Source organism: Equus caballus, chromosome 4, assembly GCF_041296265.1.
Source record: "Equus caballus isolate H_3958 breed thoroughbred chromosome 4, TB-T2T, whole genome shotgun sequence".
Lineage (NCBI taxonomy): Eukaryota > Metazoa > Chordata > Mammalia > Perissodactyla > Equidae > Equus > Equus caballus.
The window spans coordinates 51,557,108-51,581,257 of NC_091687.1; the positions used below are offsets into that span (position 1 = coordinate 51,557,108).

The 24,150-nt window shown below is 34.8% G+C and overlaps 1 protein-coding gene across 9 annotated transcripts in view; it reads right to left on the minus strand.

The window, feature by feature from the left end:
* Positions 1-24,150, minus strand: part of DGKB (diacylglycerol kinase beta) — a 675,344-nt gene that overhangs the window by 484,913 nt on the left and 166,281 nt on the right. For all 9 annotated transcript variants that reach the window (XM_070264567.1, XM_023639309.2, XM_070264566.1 and 6 more), the window contains one exon: positions 12,212-12,352. In XM_070264567.1, coding sequence (XP_070120668.1) covers positions 12,212-12,352 — 141 coding nt within the window. The remainder of the gene's footprint in view (positions 1-12,211; positions 12,353-24,150) is intronic.

A 24,150-nucleotide genomic window follows, 5' to 3' on the forward strand; every position in this document is an offset into this window, starting at 1 on the left:
TTGGCCTTTGCATCTACATATAACATTTAGAAAAATGTTTTCCAACCCCCCTCCCTCAAAAACAAACAAAATGTGCATTAGATTTCTATTGAGTTTATCCAGCATCTATGGATCTATTTGGGGAGAATCTTTACAATGTTGAGTCTTCAAAAACTAAAACCATGTTATATTCCGCAGTATTTAGATCTTCTTTAATTTCTGTTAATAATATTTCATACTGTCCTGGGTAGAGGTCTTTCAAATATTTGTTAAAGATTTTTTGCAGGCACTTAATAATTCTGATGTATTATAAATGATAATTTTTTTCAATTTTATTTTTTATTATTTATTGGTATCATATAGAAATATGTGATTTTTATTATTACTTTGTATCCAGAGTCCTTGCTAAACTCATTTATTAATTCAAATACTTTTCTGTAGATTACTTCGGATTTTTATATGTAAATAATCATATAGTCCATACACAATGACTTTTAATTTCTTCCCTCTTATCCTCATAAATTCTATGTATTTTTCTTGCTTTATTGCCATGGGCAATGATCTCCAGCACAAAGTTGAATTAAACTTAAGATACTGATCATTCTTGTCTTGTTCCACTATCAATGGAAGTATTTGCAACATTTCATTGCTAAATATGAAGCTTGATGCAAGTCTGTTGTAGATATACGTTCTATTCAAGAAGTTCTTTACAATTTCTAAGTAGGTAAGAGTCTGCTGTTGTGGTTGTTTTGTTTTTAATAGTGAATAGATGTGGAATATGATCAAATAATATAATTATTTTATAGACATGATCGCAAAAGTTTTCTCCTTTATTCTCTTAATATGGTAAATTACACTGTTTGATTTTCAAATGTTAAACCAAATTTACATTTTTGAAATAACCCCAGCTGGGATCTGGACATCATATATTAGCCACTTTTACCTATGTAACTAGAATTGAACTGCTAATATCTTGCTCCCACTCTTGTTTGCTAGAAGATTATCCGTACAACTATTGTTTTTAATTTCTTAAATTAAATGTTTACTGTAACACACTGGGAAAGACATCTGGCCCTGGACTTTATTCTGAGTGAAAGTTTCATTAAATCAGAGATTTAATCTATTTAACAGATATAAGAATATTAAGACTTTAAATTTCTACTTTGCTCGGTTTTGTTAAGTTGTATTATTCTATGAACATATTTTTTAACTTTAAATTTTCAGCTAATTGCCATAAAGTTTTCCATAAAATACTTATTATATTTTTGGTGTCTATAGGATTTGCAGCAATGTCTTAGTTTTCATTTCTTTGTTGGCATTTGTACGCTCCCTTTCTTTTTTTTTTCCCTCAATCTGTCTTTCCAGGGGTTTGTCCATTTTATTGTTATTTTTAAAGAAAAATATTTTTCTTTGATGACTTTTTCTAATTTGTATGTGTTTATTTCATTAACCTCTATTCTTACTGTATTTTTTCCTCTATTTTCTTTTTCTAAGTTTTTTTGTTTAGATGTAGATATCACTGATTTTCACCCTTTCTCTTTTTTATCTAACATATGCCTCTAAAGTATATCTTTTTCTTTAAGTCTGGCATTATCTCTATTTCACATTTTTTCATGTTAAAATTTCACTATCATTAATTTCAAAATATTGTCATATTAATTTCTTCTTTTCCCATGGGTTATATGAAATATGGCATTTATTTTATAAGCAAATGAGTATTCTTCCAGGGCTCTTTTTATTACTAATACCTAAATTAATTCTACTCAGTTTCATAGCAATACTTTGAAACTTGTTGATTTGCTTTATAATATAGTATATAGTTAATTTTGATAAATATTCTGTGAATATTTTGTTTTTGGGTGCCATTTAAAAAATGTTCATGTCAGTTTGTTAATTATGTTACTCAACTTCTCCATTTCCATATTGATTTTTTCATTGTTTTTACATGAGAAATCAGAGAAGTATGTTGAAACCTCCCACTAAATTGTACATATTTTCATTAATCCTTTTAATTATTTTGATTTTTGTTTTATGTATTATCACACTATATTATTAGATAGATACCAATTTTGAATTTTCTATCTTACTAGTATCAGGAAAATGAAGGAGGGACATCACCACAGATCACACAGACAATAAAAGTTAATAAAGTGATATTTTGAAATACTTTATGACAATACATTTTATAACACATAACTGCACATATTTTATTGAAACATACAACTTACTAAAACAATAAGTAATAGACAAATCCTAATAGTCCCATATCAGTTATAGAAATTGAATCCATAATTTTAAAAACACTTTCCACATAGAAACCTCCAAACATAAATTCCTTTAATGGTGAATTCTACCAAATATTTAAGAAAGAAATAGTATCAATCCTCCACAAACGTTTTCAGAAAATGGAAAAAGGCCTTATTTTATCAGGCCAAACTAACCCAGATGAGGATGTTACCAGCAAGGAAAAATAGACCTATCCATCTGACCATATCAAATACAAGAATATATGATAAAAATAAAACATCAAGGCTAAATGGACATTATGTCTTGAATGCAAATTTGGTTTAATACCAGTTAATAACTCCTACATTAACCAAAACGAGGAGAAAAAAATATGATCATCTAAACAGATACAGAAAAAGCATTTAACAAAAGATGATACCCATTCATGATTAAAACTCTCAACAAAAGAGGAAAAAAAAACCTCCAACAAGACAAAGAGCACCCTCTTAAAATTCTACAGTTAAAATCATAGCTATTAGTAAAAGTTTAATAGTTTTTCTTTAAGATCAGGAAGAACTCAAAAATGTTCTCTCCTATCACTTTTCTCCAAGGTTGTACTGGAGATTCTAGTTCTTGCCATAAGTCAAGAAAAAAAATATAAAAAATGTACATGTTATAAAAGGATTATTAAAACTACCTTTAATTACAAGTAATATGTTTGTGCATTTAGAAAATCCTATTGAGTCTTCAAAAAAGAATTAGAACTTATATAAATATAAATTTCATATATATAAGAACTTATATAACATATTTAAGTATTAGAACATATATATTTTTTTGTGAGGGAGATTAGCCCTGAGCTAACATCTGTTTCCAATCTTCCTCTTTTTGCTTGAGGAAGATTATCCCAGAGCTAACATCTGTGCCAATCTTCCTCTATTTTGTATATGGGATGCTGCCACAGCATGGCTTGCTGACGGATGTATAGGCCCGTGCCTGGGATCCAAACCCAGGAACCCTGGGCTGCCAAAGTGGGGTGTGCAAACTTAACCACCACACCACTGGGCTGGCTTCATAGAATATATATATGTTTTTATATATAAATATATATCTATATATGAATATTTATTTTAGCAGTGTGGTAGGATATAAAGTCAATTGCATTTTCATATACTTGCAAAGAAGACTTGGAAAATGAAACATAAAATATATTATTTACAATAGCATCCCAAAACATAAATACCTAGAGAGAAATTTATCAAAAGATGGGCAAGATCTCGGTGCAAAAACCGTAAAAGTTCACTGAGAAAAATTATAGAAAACCTATGCAAATGAAAAGATATATCATGTTCATGAATTGGAAAATGCAACATCATTAAAATGTAAATTCTTCACAAATTGTTTTATATAATAGATGCAATCTCAATCAAAATCTTAGCAGCTTTGTTTTAGAAATTGCCATGCTGATTCCAACATTTATATAGAAATATAAAAGAATACCCAAAACAACCTTGAAAAGGGAGAATACATCTGGAGGATTTATTACCTGACTTCAAGAGTTGCTATAAACCAAGGGTAATCAAGACAGTGAAGTACTGGCTAATGGAACAGACAAAGAAAACAATGAGAGAGAATAGAGTCAAGATATAGATTCATACATATGGTCAAGAAGGATATCAAAATAGTTCAATAACGTAAGAAAAATCTTTTCAAAGACTGATGATGGAACAACTGGATGGATATCTATATAAAAAAAGTACCTGGACACTTACTTCACACCAAACATAAATATTAGGTCAAAATGAATTTTAACTTTAAACTAAACTCTAGATTTTTTTAGAACTAAACTTTAATTTTAACATTAAAGCTAAACTATAAAGCTTTTATAATACAAAACTATATCTTCACTACCTTAAAGTAAGCCAATATGAACTATCAATGATAAAAAAAATAGGTAAATTAAACTTCATCAAAATTAGAACTTCTATTCATCAAAAATATATATAGAGAGAGAGAGAAAAGAGTAAGAAAATAAATAAACTAGCCACAGACTTGAAAAATTTTCAGAACACATATATCTGACAAAGGACTTGTTTCCAGAATATATGAACAAACCTTACAGTTAAGTAATAAAATGACAAACAACCAATTAAGACAGGCAAAAAATTGAGCAGATACTCCAAAATAAGAAGATATACAAATGGACAATCATAACGAAGTGCTCAACATCATTAATGATAAAGAAAATGAAATATATCTATTAGAAAGATTTTGAAATTCAAGTTTTTTACCCAAGACCAGTCTACCAAAACTGCTCAGGTTCTCAGACTCTCAGTTGCTTATGAATTTACAATTTACAAACAGTGGCAAAAGCCAGTTTCCTCTCTCCCAAAAATTTGACCCACAGATCCAACTTGCCTTGATAAGTCCCTGAAATTTTCAAGCAGGTTTTTTTTTTTTTTTTTAAGATTGGCACCTGAGCTAACAACTGTTGCAAATACTCTTTTTTTTCCTGCTTTTTCTCCCCAAATCCCCCCAGTACATAGTTGCATATTTTAGTTGTGGGTCCTTCTAGTTGTGGCATGTGGGAGGCCACCTCACCATGGCCTGATGAGCAGTGCCATGTCCACACCCAAGATTTGAACTGGTGAAACCCTGGGCCACTGAAGCGGAGCTCGAGAACTTAACCACTTGGCCATGGGACCAGCCCCTCAAACAGATTTTTAAAAACAACATTGTGTCTAAATGTTCTTGTTGTTTCCAGTAGGAAAGTTGGTCTGAAAACTATCAATAATAATAGCAATAATAAAAATAGCATATATGTATTGAGCACCAAGTATCATATACTATAAATCTCACCAAGTTAAAATCAAGTATAACGTTTTTTCGGATCCTGGATAAGAGAGAGAAATTCTAGGGTTTTAATTTTCAGAGATAAGTTTACTAATTTAAAATTGTAGCAGGGTCACGCAAAATATGAAGTATTGAACACAAATTTACCTTGGCTTTCTTTTGAAGAGCCACTATTCTAACAGTAAGGGAGGAAATAGGCATAAATCCGTAAGTACAAAGAAAACATAAGAGGAGAAAAGAATAGCCAAATTTAAGAAGCTGGAAAACAAATATATACATGGTAGTTGACTTTGAAATCTGAGAAATATAAACTTAAGCTGGTAGGGACGAGGAGACACAGATTTGCACAGAAAGGGTGATAAGTTGGAAAACTAATTGAAAGTCTTCATGAAAAGAAGTTAGATCCTCAAATACTACCCCTCACACCTTACACCTGAGGCTATGCCAAGTTCTCTTCCCCAGCAGAAGCCTGGACCTTTGAGCTCTATAGCAGTCAAACCAGAGGGATTCTGAGCTCAGGCAGCTCAGGAATTCTGAGGGTAGGGGTGCTATACCCAAGACAGGGAAAATATGTGAAAGTCGCCAGACTGAACATTGAGAGTCGAGTCCACTTCCCCTTCTCCAATGAGTCAGACTTGAACCTCAGCCACCTACCCACCAACCCACCAGGGAGTCCTTTCAAAACAAAGGAATTTGGGGGGAAAAAAAAAACCAACAAAGCGGGGAATGGAAAGAAATTCCTTATAAGAGGAGAGTTTCAATCCATGAAATAAGAATAGGAGCATATAAGGCTCATACTGAGAACAAAACGGATTCTCTGTGAAGTTAAAAGTGTGAGGGAAAAAATGAAGAAAAAAAGTCATCATAGATGCAGAAGATGTCCCAGGTGTCAAATGAAAGACGTAAGAGAAAAGAAGTTGGAGAATAGGAAAATAAAGAAAAAAAAATTCAAAGTTCTGTCTTAGAGCTTCAACACCCAAAAATAGTGGTTCCGGAAAGACTGAACAAGTCAAAGAAAAGAGAAAGTCACAGATAATGAAAAGATTAAAGAAGAAATGAAGAGCACAAGTTTCCAAATCAAAATTTGTGGTGGAGGATTTTGGAATTAATCACCTGTGTAGGAATAGAGAAACTAATCAAACAAGGAAGAAAAGACAGCTATTAACACCATGGAAAATTAAAAATATTTGGCTTGCAAAGCCTATGGGAACTTTCCCTTTTAAAACTATATTTGGATAATATTGAAGAAATTAATACCGATCTTCAAACATAATAAGACTATTTCTTCTTGAATATAAAAGTCAAGTTAGGCCCCAAAGTCAAATAAATCATTGAACAAATAGATCTTATTTTTAAAACCAATATAATAAGGATATAGATTTTTAGGTGCAAAAACAAGGTAAACTCAATATTAAAATTATTCTGTTAACATGATAGCTTCGAAAGGTGAGTAACTATTACAAAGTTACAAGCTAGTTTAACCCACTTTTTTCTATTTTTATCCTCTTGCAATTTCCCTTTATACGGACATAATTATATGCCCACACATGAATTTGGTTAAAAGATCAGAGCAAAGGTATGTTATGCAATATAAGGGTAATTTTCTATATCTAGAATTTTTCTCTTCCAAAAGATTTGCAAGTTTTTAGTCTATCTATTTTCACCTTGAATATCCCATTGTATATAGTTTGGTGCTTTTGTACTTTATATGTTATTGATATGAAAATATTAATATGGAATTTGTTATTAAACATTAGAAAGTGTCTATTTCAAAGGACATTTTATGTGGAATTTCTTTAACTCACAATTTTTTACTGTTTTATGAATTTCCAGACCTACTTAATAAACCTTAAGGGCTGAGGGAAAGAAAAATTAGCTACTTGGAATTTGTGACATCTAATGTAATGGATTATATTTTCTCCTTTTTTCCACAAGAGAAACAACAGTAAAAACAATGGAAGGAAGCTTTCAAAATAAAAAGAGTACTTATACAGTAGGTGAGAAATCATGGGTTTTAGTCACAGTTAGCTAAACCAATGGTATAATTTATAACCAGTCTCTCTGGGCTGCAATTTTTTCATTGACACTCCAGGGAGGTTGACCACATGATCTTCAGGATCTCTTTGATGTTAAATCTCAGTGGTTCTAAGATTAATACTATACATAGCAGTAACTTTTACATACAGGTTAGTCTTCATTTTAGTGATACATTTTCAGTAAATGTAAACTAATTTAAAAATTATTCTGGTTATAATAATAATAATAATTTATAAACACTAATCCAAATGTGAATATCATTTAAAGTCACAGTATAAACAAATTTACTATTGTTTCATGCGTTAAATAATTCACCTTACTTTTTTCTTCTCAAGCACCCATTAACTTCAATTTAACTATCAGTTAGTGAGCATTTATCTGTTGAAACACATGCACACACAAGTGGTAGGTGCTAGGGTGGGAAATTACACATAGTGCAAGGGTACGAGGAAGGCGAGCAAAATAAATCCAATTAGGAGATGATGAGAGGACTCGTGATATGAGCTGGGTCTCAGTGTAGACTGAACTGTATCTGATATACACTGGGAAAGAACACCACCAGCAAATGCACATTATAAGCAAAGTGATGAAGGTGGAAAAGTTCAGGATCTGTCTGATGATTGAAAAGTAGACTCATGTGACTGGGACGTCATTTGTGCATGTGTGTACAGGTTAAAGCCAAAAGCAACACTAGCAAAGTAGGTTGGGGTTAAATTGTGGAGCCCGATCAGTCTATGGATGCTAAATTAAGGGCCTAATTTTATGTATTATTTATTCTCTAGGGAACTATCAAAGGTACAATTGTTCATCCTGAGTCAGAACAGAAAGAGGAAAAAACAGGTCTAGAAGTTGACAAGTTTTAGGTAAAATGAAAGGAAGTTACGAGAATTCACACCTAATAAGTGAGATGATGATGAAATAGGTAAGTGTTTGAAGAAACGAAGCATCTGGATTAACTTTTAACTAGAAGAAGTTGATGACCAGAGAAACATTGAATGCACTGAAGGTCATCTGAGGTTTTGAGTAGAGCTATGATTATAGATTAGACAATATACAATTATGTTTTTATTTCACTAAATCTCTGCTACCTCACTATACGAGCAAATAAATTGGGTGCCTGAAACTAAGTGTGAAAGAATGATTGACATCTAGGATTACAGAGTCAGTCTATATTTGAAGGTATGGGAGGCAAAAAGCAGCAGGCAAATTCAGGAGGAAGGGAAGTGGTTAAGGGATAAGAATTCTTAACTTTTATTTCACTTAACAAACATTGAGGTGAACTAATAACTGTGAAGGAATTTGTGTGAGCAAATATTGGTTCATTTAATCTTCATAGCAAACACATGCACCAGATATCATTATGATCCCAGTTTTACAACTTGGGGGGCTGAGGCCTGAAGAGGTTTCTAAAATGTGCCCGGGTCACTCAGATAGAAAGTGTCAAAGCTAGGATGCATTCATTTAAGTACTAAGGATGCATACATCTTAAGTACTAAGATTTAAATTAAAAGTAGGAGAGTGAAAAGTTAAGTGAACATAAGCTGTTGATAAAGTAAAATACAGTCGGTGCCCATATCTTCAGGTTCACGAATCCACCTCAATATTCAACCCACCTCAAATAAAAAGGCCTCCAACGGTTGTGTCTGTACTGAAAACGTACAGACTTCTTTTTCTTCTCATTATTCCCTAAACAATACAGTATGACAACTATTTGCATAGAATTTGCATTGTATTAGTGATTAAAAATAATCTAGAGATGATTTAAAGTATACGGGAGGATGTGCAGGTTAAATGCAAATACTATGCCATTTCACGTAAGGAACTTGAGCATTCTCGGGTTTTGGTATCCACGGGGGTCCTAGAACCAGTCCCCTGTGGTACCAAGGGATGACTACAATAGAGTTTAAAATTTTAGAAAAAAGCAGTTTTTGGGAATTACAAGGCTTTGGGTATTGCAACAGAAGTGAGTGGCTGAAATAAAATAGAGGTAAGGTCACAGAATTTGAGGAATGCGAGGAGACTAAAAGAGAGATGTACTGCATGGATCTCCACAAAGTATTGTAGTGGGTTTAAGGTGAAGAGGGTAATGAGCCCTGGTACAATGCTCTCATTCATGCACGGGGGATGGTTGGTAACTGACACCAACAAGGAGAGATAAAAATGGAATCCCCTACATCCTCAAGACGCATACACACACACACACACATGCACGCACACACATGCACACACACTTTCCAAGGGTCCATGGGAGTAGGTGAATAAACACCTTCTACCTGATAGGGCCTCAGTACAGGCAAAGTCCTCAGTGAGGAATTAGAATTGGGTTAAGGAAAGGAAATTGAAGAAATGGCTTACAATCCATGGAAAGTTTAGGAGCTTTTCTTTGTTAACTTCCTTTCAACAACAATAACAAAAAGCTTTATTCTAAACATTGTGTAAATGCCTGGCAGAAAAGACGGGAGGGAAGACAGAAAGTGACAGTAAGCACTGAACAGATTTATAAAACATTATTTTCGTGAAAAATGTATTTCCTTTATAAACATTTACAACAACGTCATTATTTTATATAATAACCCAAGTGAAAGAACCTACCAAATACTGCCATCATTCAATTCCAAGAAACAATCATCATTTCAGATGAATTGTGTGTGTCTGTGGCTGAGAGTGTGTGCGTGCGTGTGTGTGTGCGGATTTTCATTGTCAGAAGGAATTGCATAAAACAGTGTTTCTCAAAATGTGGTCCCTGGTGCAACAGCAGCATCACCTGGAAATCATAGAAAGGCAAATTCTAAGGTTCCACCCCAGGCCTCCTGAATCACATATACTGGAGTTGGGGCCCAGGAAGCTGTCTGTTCACAGGCCCTGTGGTGATTCTTATGTGTGATAAAGCTGGAAATCTCTAGCCTAAACCAACGTGTATGTATTCCTTTCTGCTTGGCTACTTGGAAATTCAGATCTAAATTTAGCATTCACCCACAAAAGTTAATTATATTTGGTGCTTGGTTGTAACTATTTCTGTTTTAATTACTTTTCCTTCTTTCCTTTCCTCTAGTTTATATTGTGTTAAATAAGTCATAACCATTTTGGAAATAAGTATATATTAAATTACAACCATTAAATGTTTTTAAAGTTTTACTGAAGCATTTTTAAAAATCTATAACTTTAAAGAATACATGAACGTTAGGAATTTGTAATTGCCCAACTGTCAAAGGGAAAAAATGCCTGGCTCCCTGCTAAGAAAGTGAGTGAGAGGAAAGGATTCTACTTTAATTGATGTCGAAAGGGCCAGGCACTGGCATTTGAAAAACAACAAACAAAAACAATCTCCCGATGGTTAAGGAGCAGATTAAGGTCCTCCAAAGTAGAAGATAGTAGAGAGAGAAGCAGAACATAGCTGGACCGTAGTTACACCTTAATGTGCTTCGGAAATTGAAATTCCCTTACTTTGAAGAGTCTGGTGAAAATCACAGTAAAAATGCCAGGCCATTACAAGTCTGCCTAGGAGAAGAATCTGAAGAAATGGTGAAGAAAAAAAGGAAAATGCAACTGAATCTGATGTAACCTTGAAAAAGAGCTGGAAAATTCAAAGGAAGAAGAGAGGGGAGGGGCTGATAGCACTGAAGAAAGGGAAGCCGCAGGTGAGGTTTCACTTGCTTCACCAAGCGTTTTGAATGATTTCTGGGTTAACACTCTGCCTGCGATTGTGGACAAAGACTGTGGATTCATAGACTCAAGCTGAGAACTTCAAAGCATGCCTCTTAGGAATTCCACCTTGAAAACAAAATTCTTCCAGTTGACTAAAAATAAACTGCAACACAAAGACCATGTTGGGTAAGAGTGATGGTGCCTTTATTCAGTCTCAGACCTGGAAAAAAAATATTTGCCCTTGTACTTTTAAAATCATCCCAAACACGGTCCTGACAGCACCTGAGCAAACTTTGTCTCTGGCTATCCCTTCAATAGAAATTCACTGAATGTTAATATTTATTTTGGAATGAGAGAGATTTCTGTAGGTGCTTAGGAAAACAAATAAATCTTGAAATGCAAATATTCAACATTTTGGAATAATAAATATGTATTTAAAGAATGATGTTATCATGGTTTATTCATAATTTAAGCAGGTGTGACTCAAATAATATTATAGTAAATTCTTTGTTAGTAAGAGAAATATTATCAAGTTACTATTACATTTGACTAAACATGCTTCCTAATCATAAGTCTGAGATGTCACAACATTCTATACTTGCTTTAGAAATATCAAATTTAGGATTTACTATCTTCACTCTCATTTTGGGACAAGAACTTTTAATTCTCTTAAATGGTATCCAATATAATCAAGTTAATCAGATTATTGAACAAACCAGCAGCTCTATATTTAGCAAGGGCTTTGGAGAGAGAATAGATTATTAAATCATCAGGCTTAGAGCAAACGCTGGAGAAATCTTATCTTGCATTGCAATGAGTACAGTTTGCCACCAGAGAGAGCTCAGTCACTACATTTTATTAAGGAGAGCACCACTTCCTTTCAACCAGATAGAAATTCTCCATCTGCAATATCTGCTCCATTGTAGAAGAAACAAACAGACTAGTGTTTAATTTTTAATATCCAGAGTCAACTCCTATAAGTGAAACTCTCATGTTTGCCTTTGAGAAATCATTTCTCCCTGGCAAAGAAAGTGTCAATGTTGAAGGTTCCAAGGAAGATTTTGAAGGGAGAAAGGTTCAGGTTGTGTGTCTACAGTGAATGCTCTTGCTGACTAAAGGGAAGACCTCATCATATACTAGAAATAAATGTTTTTTTTCAAAACAACTCGAAGGATACTTTCCAATATCATTTTGTTACCAACCTTTAAAAAAAGTCATTTGGCAGACAAACATGCTCAAGAAATACCTGGTAATAAATGGAATTTGATAAATAATAACCTGAAATTGATAGATTCTTAATATCCTTTAATTGTCTGATTCTCAATCGGGGCAATTCTTAATTATTAACCAAGGTCACTTTATTTAACAAAAAATTAGACAATCGTAGCAGATACAATTTTAAGGTCATCGATATCCAGTCCCTCTCCCCACCCCCAACTGTGATAAGTAAACTAAATGAAGAAACACATACACTCGAGTTTATCCTCGGGTCTTCCTCTTTCAAGGAGAGACAGGTAACAGACAATGTCCTTCAGATGGATCACTTCTGGGGAACACGTATTCGAAGGAGAAGTACGGGGAGGTGTGATGGCGCCTTTATTCATTCTCAGACCTGGAAAAAATATTTGTCTTGATAGTGTTAAACATATTCACAGTGTTCTCAAACAAAAAATCAACAAAGAAAATAGAGAGAGAACGCATAGCCCATGTAGAGAGCTATATATTTCTTAGCTGTAAGATAACCAGATTCTCTGGAACTCTAGTCTAGAAGAGTCAGACATATTCTATGACTTGTAAATAATGGAGCTCTTTTTGGGATTTGAGGACCCCAGGACTACTGTGCCTGCCTACGGGAGGGTGTTGGGTCAGGATCTTATTGCCCAGGGTGAGTTGGTAGACAGATTCAAATGTACGAGGAATCACTTTCCTATTCCACCTTTCTCTGCTTTAGGCAGTGACAGCAATAAATGAGCTGGGAAGATACTAAAAATCGGCCGTTCACAGAAAAACTGAAGAAGAAATGTGAGTCTGCCACAATATGATTTATATGTTGATAATCAGGAGTCTTTCATTCATAAAAACATGTGTTTATGTCAAATATTTGCCAGCACCATGAATAAGGCATCCTTTTTTGCTATCAAGGAATTTGCCTTGAGTAAGAGAGGGAACATAAACAAAAATCTGGATAAACATGACATTTAATTAGAGAGGTAAGAACATATGACTGTAGTTTGGTTTTAACATGGTCCATATTTTATTTATGAAACCCATTCACTGTACCTATTCCAAGAAGGCCTGTTCACAACACCTGATGACTGGAGACCATCCAGGCAATGGTAATTAAACTGAATCTCATTCACGATAATGGTTAGTTCCATCTTACAGATAAGCCTCTGAAATCACATCATATGTACTTGAAAGACCTGAAGGTAAACCCAAATTATCCTTTCAGGTACATTTGGCAACAGAAGAGGTATTTGAGTGAGATGGCTAACTGGCTGAATGGCTACTAGATTCCTGATCAAGGAGGAGTTATTGGAAGGGAGGGAATAATCCCAACGAAATATATAGTTCTACAAGCCTGTCATTCCTTAGCACACTTCTACCTGACCACATTTCTTGCTCTAGCTTATTTCCCTTGATGCGTAACTTTGATTGAATGTTTGCTATCCCCTCCAGCCATCCCAAAATAGCCAGCATATAATTTAATGCATTCACACATTAGTTTTATCACTTACAATGTCACTACTAATAAAAGGTACCATTTATTGAGTGTCTAATATGTGGCAGGAACCATGCTGGGGGTGTTAGCATGTCTCCTCTCTCTTAATTCTCACATTAACTCTGTAAGGTAGATTGTATTATTCCCATTTTACAGATGAGAAACAAGCTTATAGAGATTAATTTCCCAGAGTTTCATAGCTAGCAAATCCATCCTCTTTATTCTACACTGATGGCTGACAGACTATTTTTGTTCAAGATTAAGAAAAAAAACAATTTACATCTTAATCCAGCATAATCCACACACACGTACTTATCATTAATAGGTTTCATAACTGCCCCAATATTTTATTTTCTATGTTAACCTATTTTCTTCTCTTCTATTTCATACTTAAAATTCAGTCAAAGACCCCCTAAATTTAATTCACTACCCACTAACGAGTCACAACCCATAGTCTGAAAAACACTGGTTTCCACCCTTTCTTTCTTTTCTTGACCCAAGTCTTACTATTTCAAATACATCTCTACGCTTCACATTAATTCTACTTCTGTTTATAGTTATTGAAAAAAGAGATATATAAATTGACTTTCCTTCTTAACAGATGTGTCACTATATCTAATATAAACTAATACAGTTATTTTTATAAACCAAGAAGGCAGAGAACTGAAGACAATCCGGAGCTTTAAAAGAAAAAATCTGACTAAGTCTAACTAACCAGCTGCAAGAATAAGCAGTTCCAACTTATGATAAAAGACATTTTGGCGCTGACCCTTGACATGACCATAACTTCCAGACTTGGAGAACACAGCACTTGAATTATGGTGGGATAAACTATGACCTAACTCATCCTGCCTGATGAGCTAATCCTCTCTTCTATGCTTCCTCCTTATGGTACTGAAATGATTTAATCAGCGTGACTTAACTCTTATACAAAAACTCAGAACAAAACAAAATAGAATGAAAAGAACATGTTGTGACATTCAATTGAAAGAATGCCAAATGTATTACACAGTTTCACTTATTTAGAACACTTTATGATCATGTATTTGTACTTATAAAACTAAGGTGCCTGGTATTTCATTATCAGCTTTCATAATACTGAATACAAACAATTGGAGAATGTGAGGAACATAGATTTTCTGTCTGCTGTTCCTATATGTAAAGTATATATTGAACACAAGCATCATATAATTTATATTTACCCCACCTTTTTTTGTTTTTTTGGAGGAAGATTAGTCCTGAGCTAACATTCAATGCCAACCTCCCCTTTTTGCTGAGGAAGATTGGCCCTGAGCTAACATTCGTGCCCATATTCCTCTATTTTATATGTGGGAGGCTGCCACAGCATGGCTTGATAAGTGGTGTGTAGGTCTGCGCCTGAGAGACAAACAGGCAAACCCCAGGCTGTTGAAGCAGGGCGCACAAACTTAACCACTATGCCACTGGGCTGGCCCTAGCCCCACCTTTTTGATAAAACATATTACTGCACTAAAATTGTTTTTGTCTTACAAAATGAGTAAATATTTACTATATTCTGTTCATGATATGTTGTAAACTAAAAGCTGTACCATGTATTTGTGTCATGGTATGACATTTAAAAGAATTTAAAGTTTATACAAAAAATAAATTATGGGCATACAGAGAATACACTTTGAAGAATTAATCAACTCATCCTCAATCCAATTACAGCCAAATTTAGAGGTAAAATATACACTTTCACAAGGATTTATCAGGTGCATCAAACAAAGATATTAAATGTCAAAGACCTTTTTCATAATTACTTCATAAGAAAAAAATTGTAGAGCTGGACTTTACTAAATCTTGAGGCTTTGAATTGATGAAAAGCTCACGGGTTTGTTCCTGCTCCCAACCCCTCCCCAAGATCAGCCCACTTTCTCTTTTGTGGTAAAATGTTTCTTCATATTTTCATTGAATTTCTGAAAGCAGGCCCTGGGGCCTCCATCTGTCTTCATACAGATTGTTTTTACATCCTACTCTACCATTGATAGTTTTTTTCCTTTCCCTAAATCTGGCTGGAGATCTTTCCCTGTGCTTATCTCCTTCTACGACAGTTCATTGCTCAGAAGAAAAGTCCTTTCCCTTTTTTTTTCAAAGATTTTATTTTTCCTTCTTCTTCCCAAAGCCCCCCAGTACATAGTTGTATATTATAGTTGTGGGTCCTTCTAGTTGTGGCATGTGGGATACAGCCTCAGCATGGCTTGATGAGCAGTGCTAAGTCCGCGCCCAGGATCCAAACCCATGAAAACCTGGGCCATCAAAGCAGAGCGCGTGAACTTAACCACTCGGCCTGGGCTAATCCAGTCCTTTCCCTTTTAGGTAGTTTGTGCTAATGTTTACGCAGGGCACACAGGAAACAACACAAATGGCAAACAAGAGGTTGCAAGCCTGGTTTCTTGACTATAGCTCCGCAGTGAGGTGGTAAATGGAATCTTATGTTCCTCTTTAGCAGCAACAGCCTCTGATGAAGAAAATTCTACTTCCCACTCACAAGGGCCATTTTAACCCATCCAATCATGGGTGAAACTCTTGGTTTAGAACTGCAGCTGAACATGAAACTAGGCAAAACAAAAGGTGCTGCTTTGGCCTCAAGTGGTCAATATTTAGCTCTGAAGATCATGCAATTGATTGACACTCAATCTGCAGGGTCTCTGACTTGCCTAAGTTATGCTTCTTTAAATATTTCTTCCAAAAGTGAAGCAAGTGTATATACACACGTGCACACACACACATCATTTATTTCCACTCACCTATATATATCTAAACATCTATGCATAATATATTACTGTATACAACAAAGTACAAAATAACGTAAAAAAATAAGCATCATAACCGGAGTGTTTTAGTTTTACTAGGAAAAATTATGTTGTACTTTGAGTGTGTTTTTCTGTTTATGATCATTTTAGTATATGTATAAAATGTATATATATATATATTCTTCTCTTCAACGTTTTAACCTCAAAAATAGTTAGTATTAGTCAAATTGAATGTTACCTACTCTTATCAAATTCTTCAAGCACGTGATTTTCATTGTACTCTAATCTAGATAATCCATTTTTTGAAACAATAACCTAAAAAGTCTTGTTTGAATAGATACTTTTAATTACAGTCTCAAGGTTCAATTATTAGCAAATAAGTTTTGGGTACATGTTCAATTATTGCCTTGGCTCCAGTTCATTTTATTTTCAAACACTTGCATCTCAGATAATGAAAACGGTAGCGTTATCTACATTGTTTCCCTTCATCTATTAAAATGAAATATTCCAAATTAATAACATGAATTACGTTTCTAAATTTATAAGGCAGTAAAACACTCTGAACATTTGGCTTTTCCAATTTTTTTTTATACTGGTTCAATTTGCAGAAGTTTATCAGGATTATGAAGCAATTTGTCACTTAGTATGATTATATTTCCAATATCCATATTAATAGTTGTGATGAGTAGCATACATAATCAAAATTAAAAACAGTTATTTAGTATTATCATACATTTCAAGGTTTTTAGACTTAACCTTCCAACTATGCTTCTCCTAGGATAGTATCATAATTATTACTTTTTTTTTATGCTTCACAAACTTGCAGCTAAATGAGATAGGCTGGGTTACAAATCAACAAGTAATGTAAATGAGATTGTGATTCCTCATAAAGTGAGGACAGACAGTGGGATACAGTCCTTGACAAGAGACTGGGGTCAACAAAATTCCTCTAAGAACATACTCTGGGTTTCATCTGCTTAGACATTGGCAAAAACACCCAACAAGCAATTCTAAGGAACAGGGCTTGACGTGCAGATCATGGGGCTGATGCTCTAGGAGTAGAGCGAGTTCTGTGGAGGAGCAATGATACTAACACTCCTGGCTGTGTGCCAACAATACTTTCACACAGTGGTCTTATTTGACCCTGTAATTCCACTTTAGAGATAAGAGTGTGGAAAGTGAGAGAGCAAAGTAAACTACTGATGGTTACATAGCAATCTGGGAAGTCAAGAGTTGAAGACGTCATCTAATTCCAAACTTTAGGCTCTTTTCAAAAGCAGTAAAAACAAGATCTGTCTACATCAGTCCTGTCCAATAGAATATTCTGCAATGATAGATATGTTCTATATATGCACTGTTCAATACAGAAGTATTAAACACATTTGGCTTTGAGCACATGACATGTGGCTGGCGTGACTGAGGAACTGAATTTTTGTTTTATTTAACTGTTAAGTAATTTAAATTTAAACGTAAATAGCTACATTGGGCTAGTGGCTACCATACTGAATGGTACAGGTGACATACTGCCTGCAGGTAGAGGCTGAAAGTTGGTTGAATTACTCGCATTTCCTTGAATATATCTAAGTATGGGAATAAAACCATTACATATTAAAAAAGGTCCATATTAAAATTTCTATGTTTGTCACATTAAAAAGAAATCCCAATAATACTCCTTAAATTTCATTGCACTCTTTCAGAATGCATGACATCTTAGGGAAAAAAAAAAAAAACTACATTGACTTTAACATTTATCCTGTATGTGCAAACTATAATACTGGAAAATAATCTGTTTAAGGGATAATGGTAACAGCTGGTGTTTATTAAACACTTATAATGTACCTCATACATTATGTTTTGAGTCCCACAATACCCAGTAAGATAGATGCACTTCTTATCTCCATTTTACATTCAAGAAAACAGAGACAAAGGCAAGTAGTGCAGCCACAATTCAAAAAGCAGTCTAAATTGGGATTTTATGCTTTAAGTGTAACTCCGTGGGACTAGAGAGAGAAAAATAAATCAGAGGAATCTGTCTCCTGCTTCTCAATAAATGATCTTATGTTTTAAGAGTCTGGTTTTCAAGACTCTTAAGAGTGCATTCATTGATTATTTCATAAAGCTTTGGAAGGAAATTAGAAATCTTAGCCATGGTACAGAGCTCTAAATGTTCCTCTTCCATTCAGACCGTTCCTTAAGCCATGTGTTATAATATATGTTTGAGAGAAGTGTGTTATGTGAGTGTTTGCATGTGTAAACACACACATACTTATATACATAATTACTAAATCTTTACCAGTATTTTCTTATAGGGAAATCAATTACAAATGATTTTTCTTTTTGCTTATCTGTGTTTTCTAGCAGATATACAGCTAGCATGCCCTGTATAAACATACATCCAAATAAATATTAAGGACCTTTCATTATTCATGTAAAACCAGATTCTAGGCATTGAGGATAAAGCATTGAAGAAAGCAGATGAAAAATCCCATTTTCATAGGGCTTTCATCCTAGTGGATCAAAGCAAAATGCTCAATACCATTGCATGTTTTCTAGCTATTACTACGTATTTTTAGAACATATCACAAATTAAATAACGTTATGATTGATTTGGAAGTCTGCAAAGTACTGAACATCACATTTGCCTTTATTAGAATCTCAAAAATTGTAAATAAATATTTGTGAACATGACAGTGCAACAATTTAAGATAACACTATCATTTAATGTGCAATTAATAAGATGTAACTGAAAATACAAAAACCTTTTTCTCTTGGATGAACAAATTTAATAGTAAAGATGGAAAATTTGAAGACCAAAATTTTACTTAGAATATTCAGATAGAAGAATAAAGAAACCTGAATAACAAAGTCCAATATATTCAAACCCATTTAATAATTAAAGGGGAGATATGGAGAAAATTTTTCCTTTACCAAAACTAATTTGGGTTTCTCTGGTTTCAGTGAAGCATTTTCAGGATAAAAGATTTATTGGAGTAGAATAATTTTTGTATTACTACTACTAAAAGTAATTATAAGTGTGAATTTAGTACTACAGAGACATAAGAAATGTAATAGATGATATAAATAAATGCTAATTGGCCAATGAATAGAAAGTCTTTTATCTTTAGTTCTAAAGCATTTGTATGTAAGTATGTAAGCTGTACAGACTATAATCATTATTATCAACAGTAAAAGTGTATCAACATTAATAAATGTATGAGTATATTTAAAATGATTACTATGTGCCAAGAACATCCTTATCTCATAGTCACATAAGCCCTGTACCCTGTTGAGTTTGTGTTTTTCGGGAACTTGTCTGCCCTTTCTTGCGTGGGGGAAACTGAAATAGCTAATTAGACACAAAAGGTCTACAAAGCTACCTACAGTAAAAGATATACACACACAAACACGCATATTTTTAATATTCTCAAGACAGTCCTGATAAGAGTAATAGTTTCTTCTCAGCACAATTAACGAAGTGTGTCTTCTGGCAAGAACATTCAGTAAGGTCATTTGGCAAAAGGACGTTTTCCCAAAGGTTCAAGGATTTTATTTTCACTGTATAATTTTCTGTTCTTAATTTGATTAACTTCCTTATAGACAAAAAGGAACTGTTTTTCCTTTTTCTGCCTAAAAATAGTACTTGTGGTGTAACTCTCTGGTTGTATAGAAAACATGAAAAGAGTTAAATATTACTATTGACATTGTAACTCAACAGCACAAATCAATTAACCATTGCCACATTGGATGGGCAAGGAGAGGGGACCAAAGATAAAGTACCTTAACTTTTTTAGAGAGAGTTGTTGTTATTCTCAATCTTAAATATCTTCTGGACTCCTTTACTCATTCAGCCGCATCCCCCTTCATGATAGCTTCCACATCACAAGCAGTGTGATTATTTTCTGGCTTAAAATCTTATAATGGCTCTCCAGCTTCCTCTGGATAAAATCCAACATTTAGCATGACAGACAAAACTCTTCACCGTGTGGCCTGGGTTACCTCCCCGCCCTCTTCTCCAGCTGTTCTCCTTCTGTCAGTTCACCTGCCCCAGCCCAACTGAGTCAAAGCATAGATCCAGATCTCTCAGTGCTCCCCGTAAGTCTGCCTTCCTCCAATAGCCTCAGGCTATGAGGACTCTGATCCTGCCGGGACCACTCCTCCAATCCCACCTTGATGCTATGTCCTATACTTCCAACCATCTTCTTATGACCCTTATGCCAGTTTCAGTCAGTCATGAGAAGCCCAGGACTCCGTCATTCTCAGCCTCGACCTGCATTTTCTATCTGGTTCATTTTTGCCAATTGCACTCACTACCATCTGAAATGCTATGTATTTTTACCAACTTTTTAAACGAATAAATACTGAATGTCTTACAGTTCGTGTTCTGTCTTTTGATGGGACATGTTTTTTATATTTGAATAGAAATGTACATGTTGCTTTCTCTTCTGGGACCCCCCTTCTCATTCTCATCCACCCATATCTGCCCGCAGCCACCCCCTACTTAACCTGGATAATTTCAGTTTATAGTTAAAATCTCAGTCAGATGATCCTGATAAAACGATCACAGCATTTATTTTATTGTAATATAACGGATCATCTGATTGCCTGTCTTTTTGCTTGGCTCTAAAGGAGTCTCAGTTTTCCTGTGGAATTCCTGGCACATAATGTGTATAAATCAACAGCTAGTTGGACACATGAACTAATGAACTAATAAAATGAATAATTAAGTGGCAAAACTGGTGAAGCATTAGCGGAGGCTTGAAGGAATTGAGTTTTACTGTGAAATAAGGGCAGAGGAAATATCATCAGGAATGCATGGAATCCTGAGTAAGCAGAGCAGATTTAGGTCACAGCAAACAGTTGGATATAAAATGAATCTGGGTGCATGGAGCAAGGAGACAGAGAGAATTGGGGCTGCGAGCAGACTCTATAAGCTGCATGGTGTTGTGCTTAATGCTATGGAACTCAGATCCCCTCATCTTCTTAACTGCATTGCCCAGGCCCCAGAGACTCATTCAGGGCACTGCAGGAGGGGGTGTCTCAAAAGGAGGGGGGGAGGCAGAATGACTAGGATTCCCTGTATTCATATCTCTCCCACCACCTCCCTCCACCAAAGCAACTCTGCTTTAATCAGCTTTACATATCAAGGATTTAAGTTTACTTGGAAAATAAAAGTTTAAAAAGCATTCCACAAGGTGATAGTCAAGGCCTGAAACTTGGAAACCCAGGAATAACATAATCAGGCCTCTGTGTTACAAAGAACGTTTTGGAGATGGGAAGTCAGGGCCCGCTGGGAGCCATGCTAACTAACAGTCTAGGACACAAACAATGCTGAATCAAATGGACACTGGCAGAATGTCTGAAAAGAAGTTATAACGAATAATAGAGAGCATTTTGGGATTAACCAAAAATGAGGGGTGAGGCAGTGAAGGGTAGGAAGAGTCCAAGATCTTAGGGTTGGGAAATTGACAGACACTTGGGTTCCATTCACCACGAGGGTAGACAGAAATAGAAGCAGGTTGGGGTAGAACATAATTAATTGACTTTTAGACACATTTAGTTTGATTCCTTATGAGACACCCAGATGAAGAGCTCCATCTGGAGTATAGTTAATATACATTCTCTATGAGCTGAGGAAACAGTCCTGGGTTGTGTGTGGGATAATTGAGGCATTTTATGTTAGACAGTGCCTATTTTTTTGTATGATATGAAAAATGTCATCTGTTGAGAAAGAGGGGAAAGATTTGAGTAAACTAAGGGTGTTAGAAAGTTTAACCTAATTGATCTAGGACAGAGTATGAGGAATAAATACTCCTTATGATAGATTCTTTTAAAAAGCTGAAGAGGTGCTAACGCCATGCCAATACTGGTTGTTAGGAATTTGTAGTGACAGCAATTTGCATAATTATGAAATTTCTCTCAGGTTATGCTCAAAGTTCAAGTTGTGGGGACTGAAATACGAGATCATAATATTGATTCATGGTTGAAGGTTTGTGAGCCACTTGCAGAAAAGAAAGTTTCCAAATGATTGAACAATTTTGCATAAAGTAGTTCAACTGATAGATCTAGGGATGAAGGCAAGATCAGAAGTTGGTCGGGGCCGGCCCCGTGGCTCAGTGGTTGAGTTCACCTTCTCCAATGCGGCGGCCCAGGGTTTCACCAGTTCGGATACTGGGCATGGACATGGCACCCCTCATCAAGCCATGCTGAGGTGGCATCCCACATACCACAACTACTAGGACCCACAACTATAATATACAACTATGTACTGGGGGGCTTTGGGAAGAAGAAGGAAAAATAAAATCTTCAAAAAAAAAAAAGCTAGTCATTGGATTGGCAAAGAGGTGAGGCATTTGAGAGCTGGCATTTACAATGAAGCAGAAGAGGTTATGAGAAAAATCTTCAAAAGTCAAAAATCCAATCGAGAACAGCAGAAGTAATCACCTTATATCTAAAAAAGGTGGTAAGAGTCATGCATGCTGCAATAAAATGTTCCAAAAAATAAATCATCCACTGCATGAAATGCTAGATGGATCATTAGGTATTCTAAGTTCAACAAAATACAACTACACAACACACACACACACACCCTTTACACCTCTTTATAATTATTTTTAAAATTTTTATCCTATAAAAACTAACTTGTTTAATTTTACCATATTTCCTCTACTTGATTATTATTAACAAGAATAATATTTTTTCATTTTAATTTTGCTTTTTACTGAGAAGCCCTTGGTGTTCAGCTGGTATACGGAGTCAAGAATAGCTATCATAGAGGCCTGCCCGTGGCCAAGTGGTTAAGTTCTTGCGCTCTGCTTCAGTGGCCCAGAGCTTCGCAGGATCGGATCCTGGGCGCGGAGATGGCACCGCTCATCAGGCCACGTTGAAGAGGCGCCCCACATAGCACAACTAGAAGAACCTATAGCTACAATCTACAACTATGTACAAGGGGCTTTGGGGAGAAGAAGAAAAAAAAAAAAAAACATTGGCAACAGCTGTTAGCTCAGGTGACAATCTTTAAAAAAAAAAAAAGAATAGCTATCATATTCCTTATGGTATTGTGGTAATGAAATTTGGTGAACTCTGAAATGGGATAAGCAAAGCAGATTATAGCACTTCTCTATTCAAGAATGATTTGTGATTTTTCAAGTACAAATAAATCTTGTGTAGATAACTTAGATTATTGCAAAGCAAGGTTCTAGGAATAAAAATACATTTATTTTTCAGTTTCTGAGGCAAGGCTACTCCAGTCCCTGAAAATTTTCTTGTTGTCTAGTGTTCCTTATTCTCCAGAAAAAAAGAAAAAGAAAACTATCAAAGATAAGTCTGAAAAGAATATAGGGTTAGAAACCATCCTACAAAGGACACTATGCACTTATGTTTTAAAATGTGGAGGCCAAGCTTTGAAAAGAAATCACAGTTTAAGTTGTTATTGTCGCATGAGGGTTGTTACACAGCTATCTTGTAATTCCTTTCAAGTAGATTCGTACAGAACATCTGATTGTCTCAAATGAAGTACAAGCTGTTATTCCTTATTTTTTTTCCATTTTGAAACTTAATTTGATGTCTACTCCTTGTAAATTTGGCGTCTTCTATGTTGTACTTACTATATGCTATTTGAAGAAAAGAGGGTTTGAAATTTGAATTTCTCACAAAATTACCTAAGCAATTAGAATTGTTCTCTTTCCTTCAAGTCTGACACAATTGCTCAGACAGATAACATATCAAAAAATGTTCCTCCTTCTTTCTCAAAACCCAAGGACAGTATTGCTTCATGTAAAATTAAATAAGGGGTAACTTTGTTATTTTATTCAGTCTAAGGCATTTGGAATGCATTTATAGCATGAAATGGTGAACAGGGAAGTTTTAATTACTAGATCAAAATAAGGAATTGTCCCATTTTAAAATGTTCAGCCC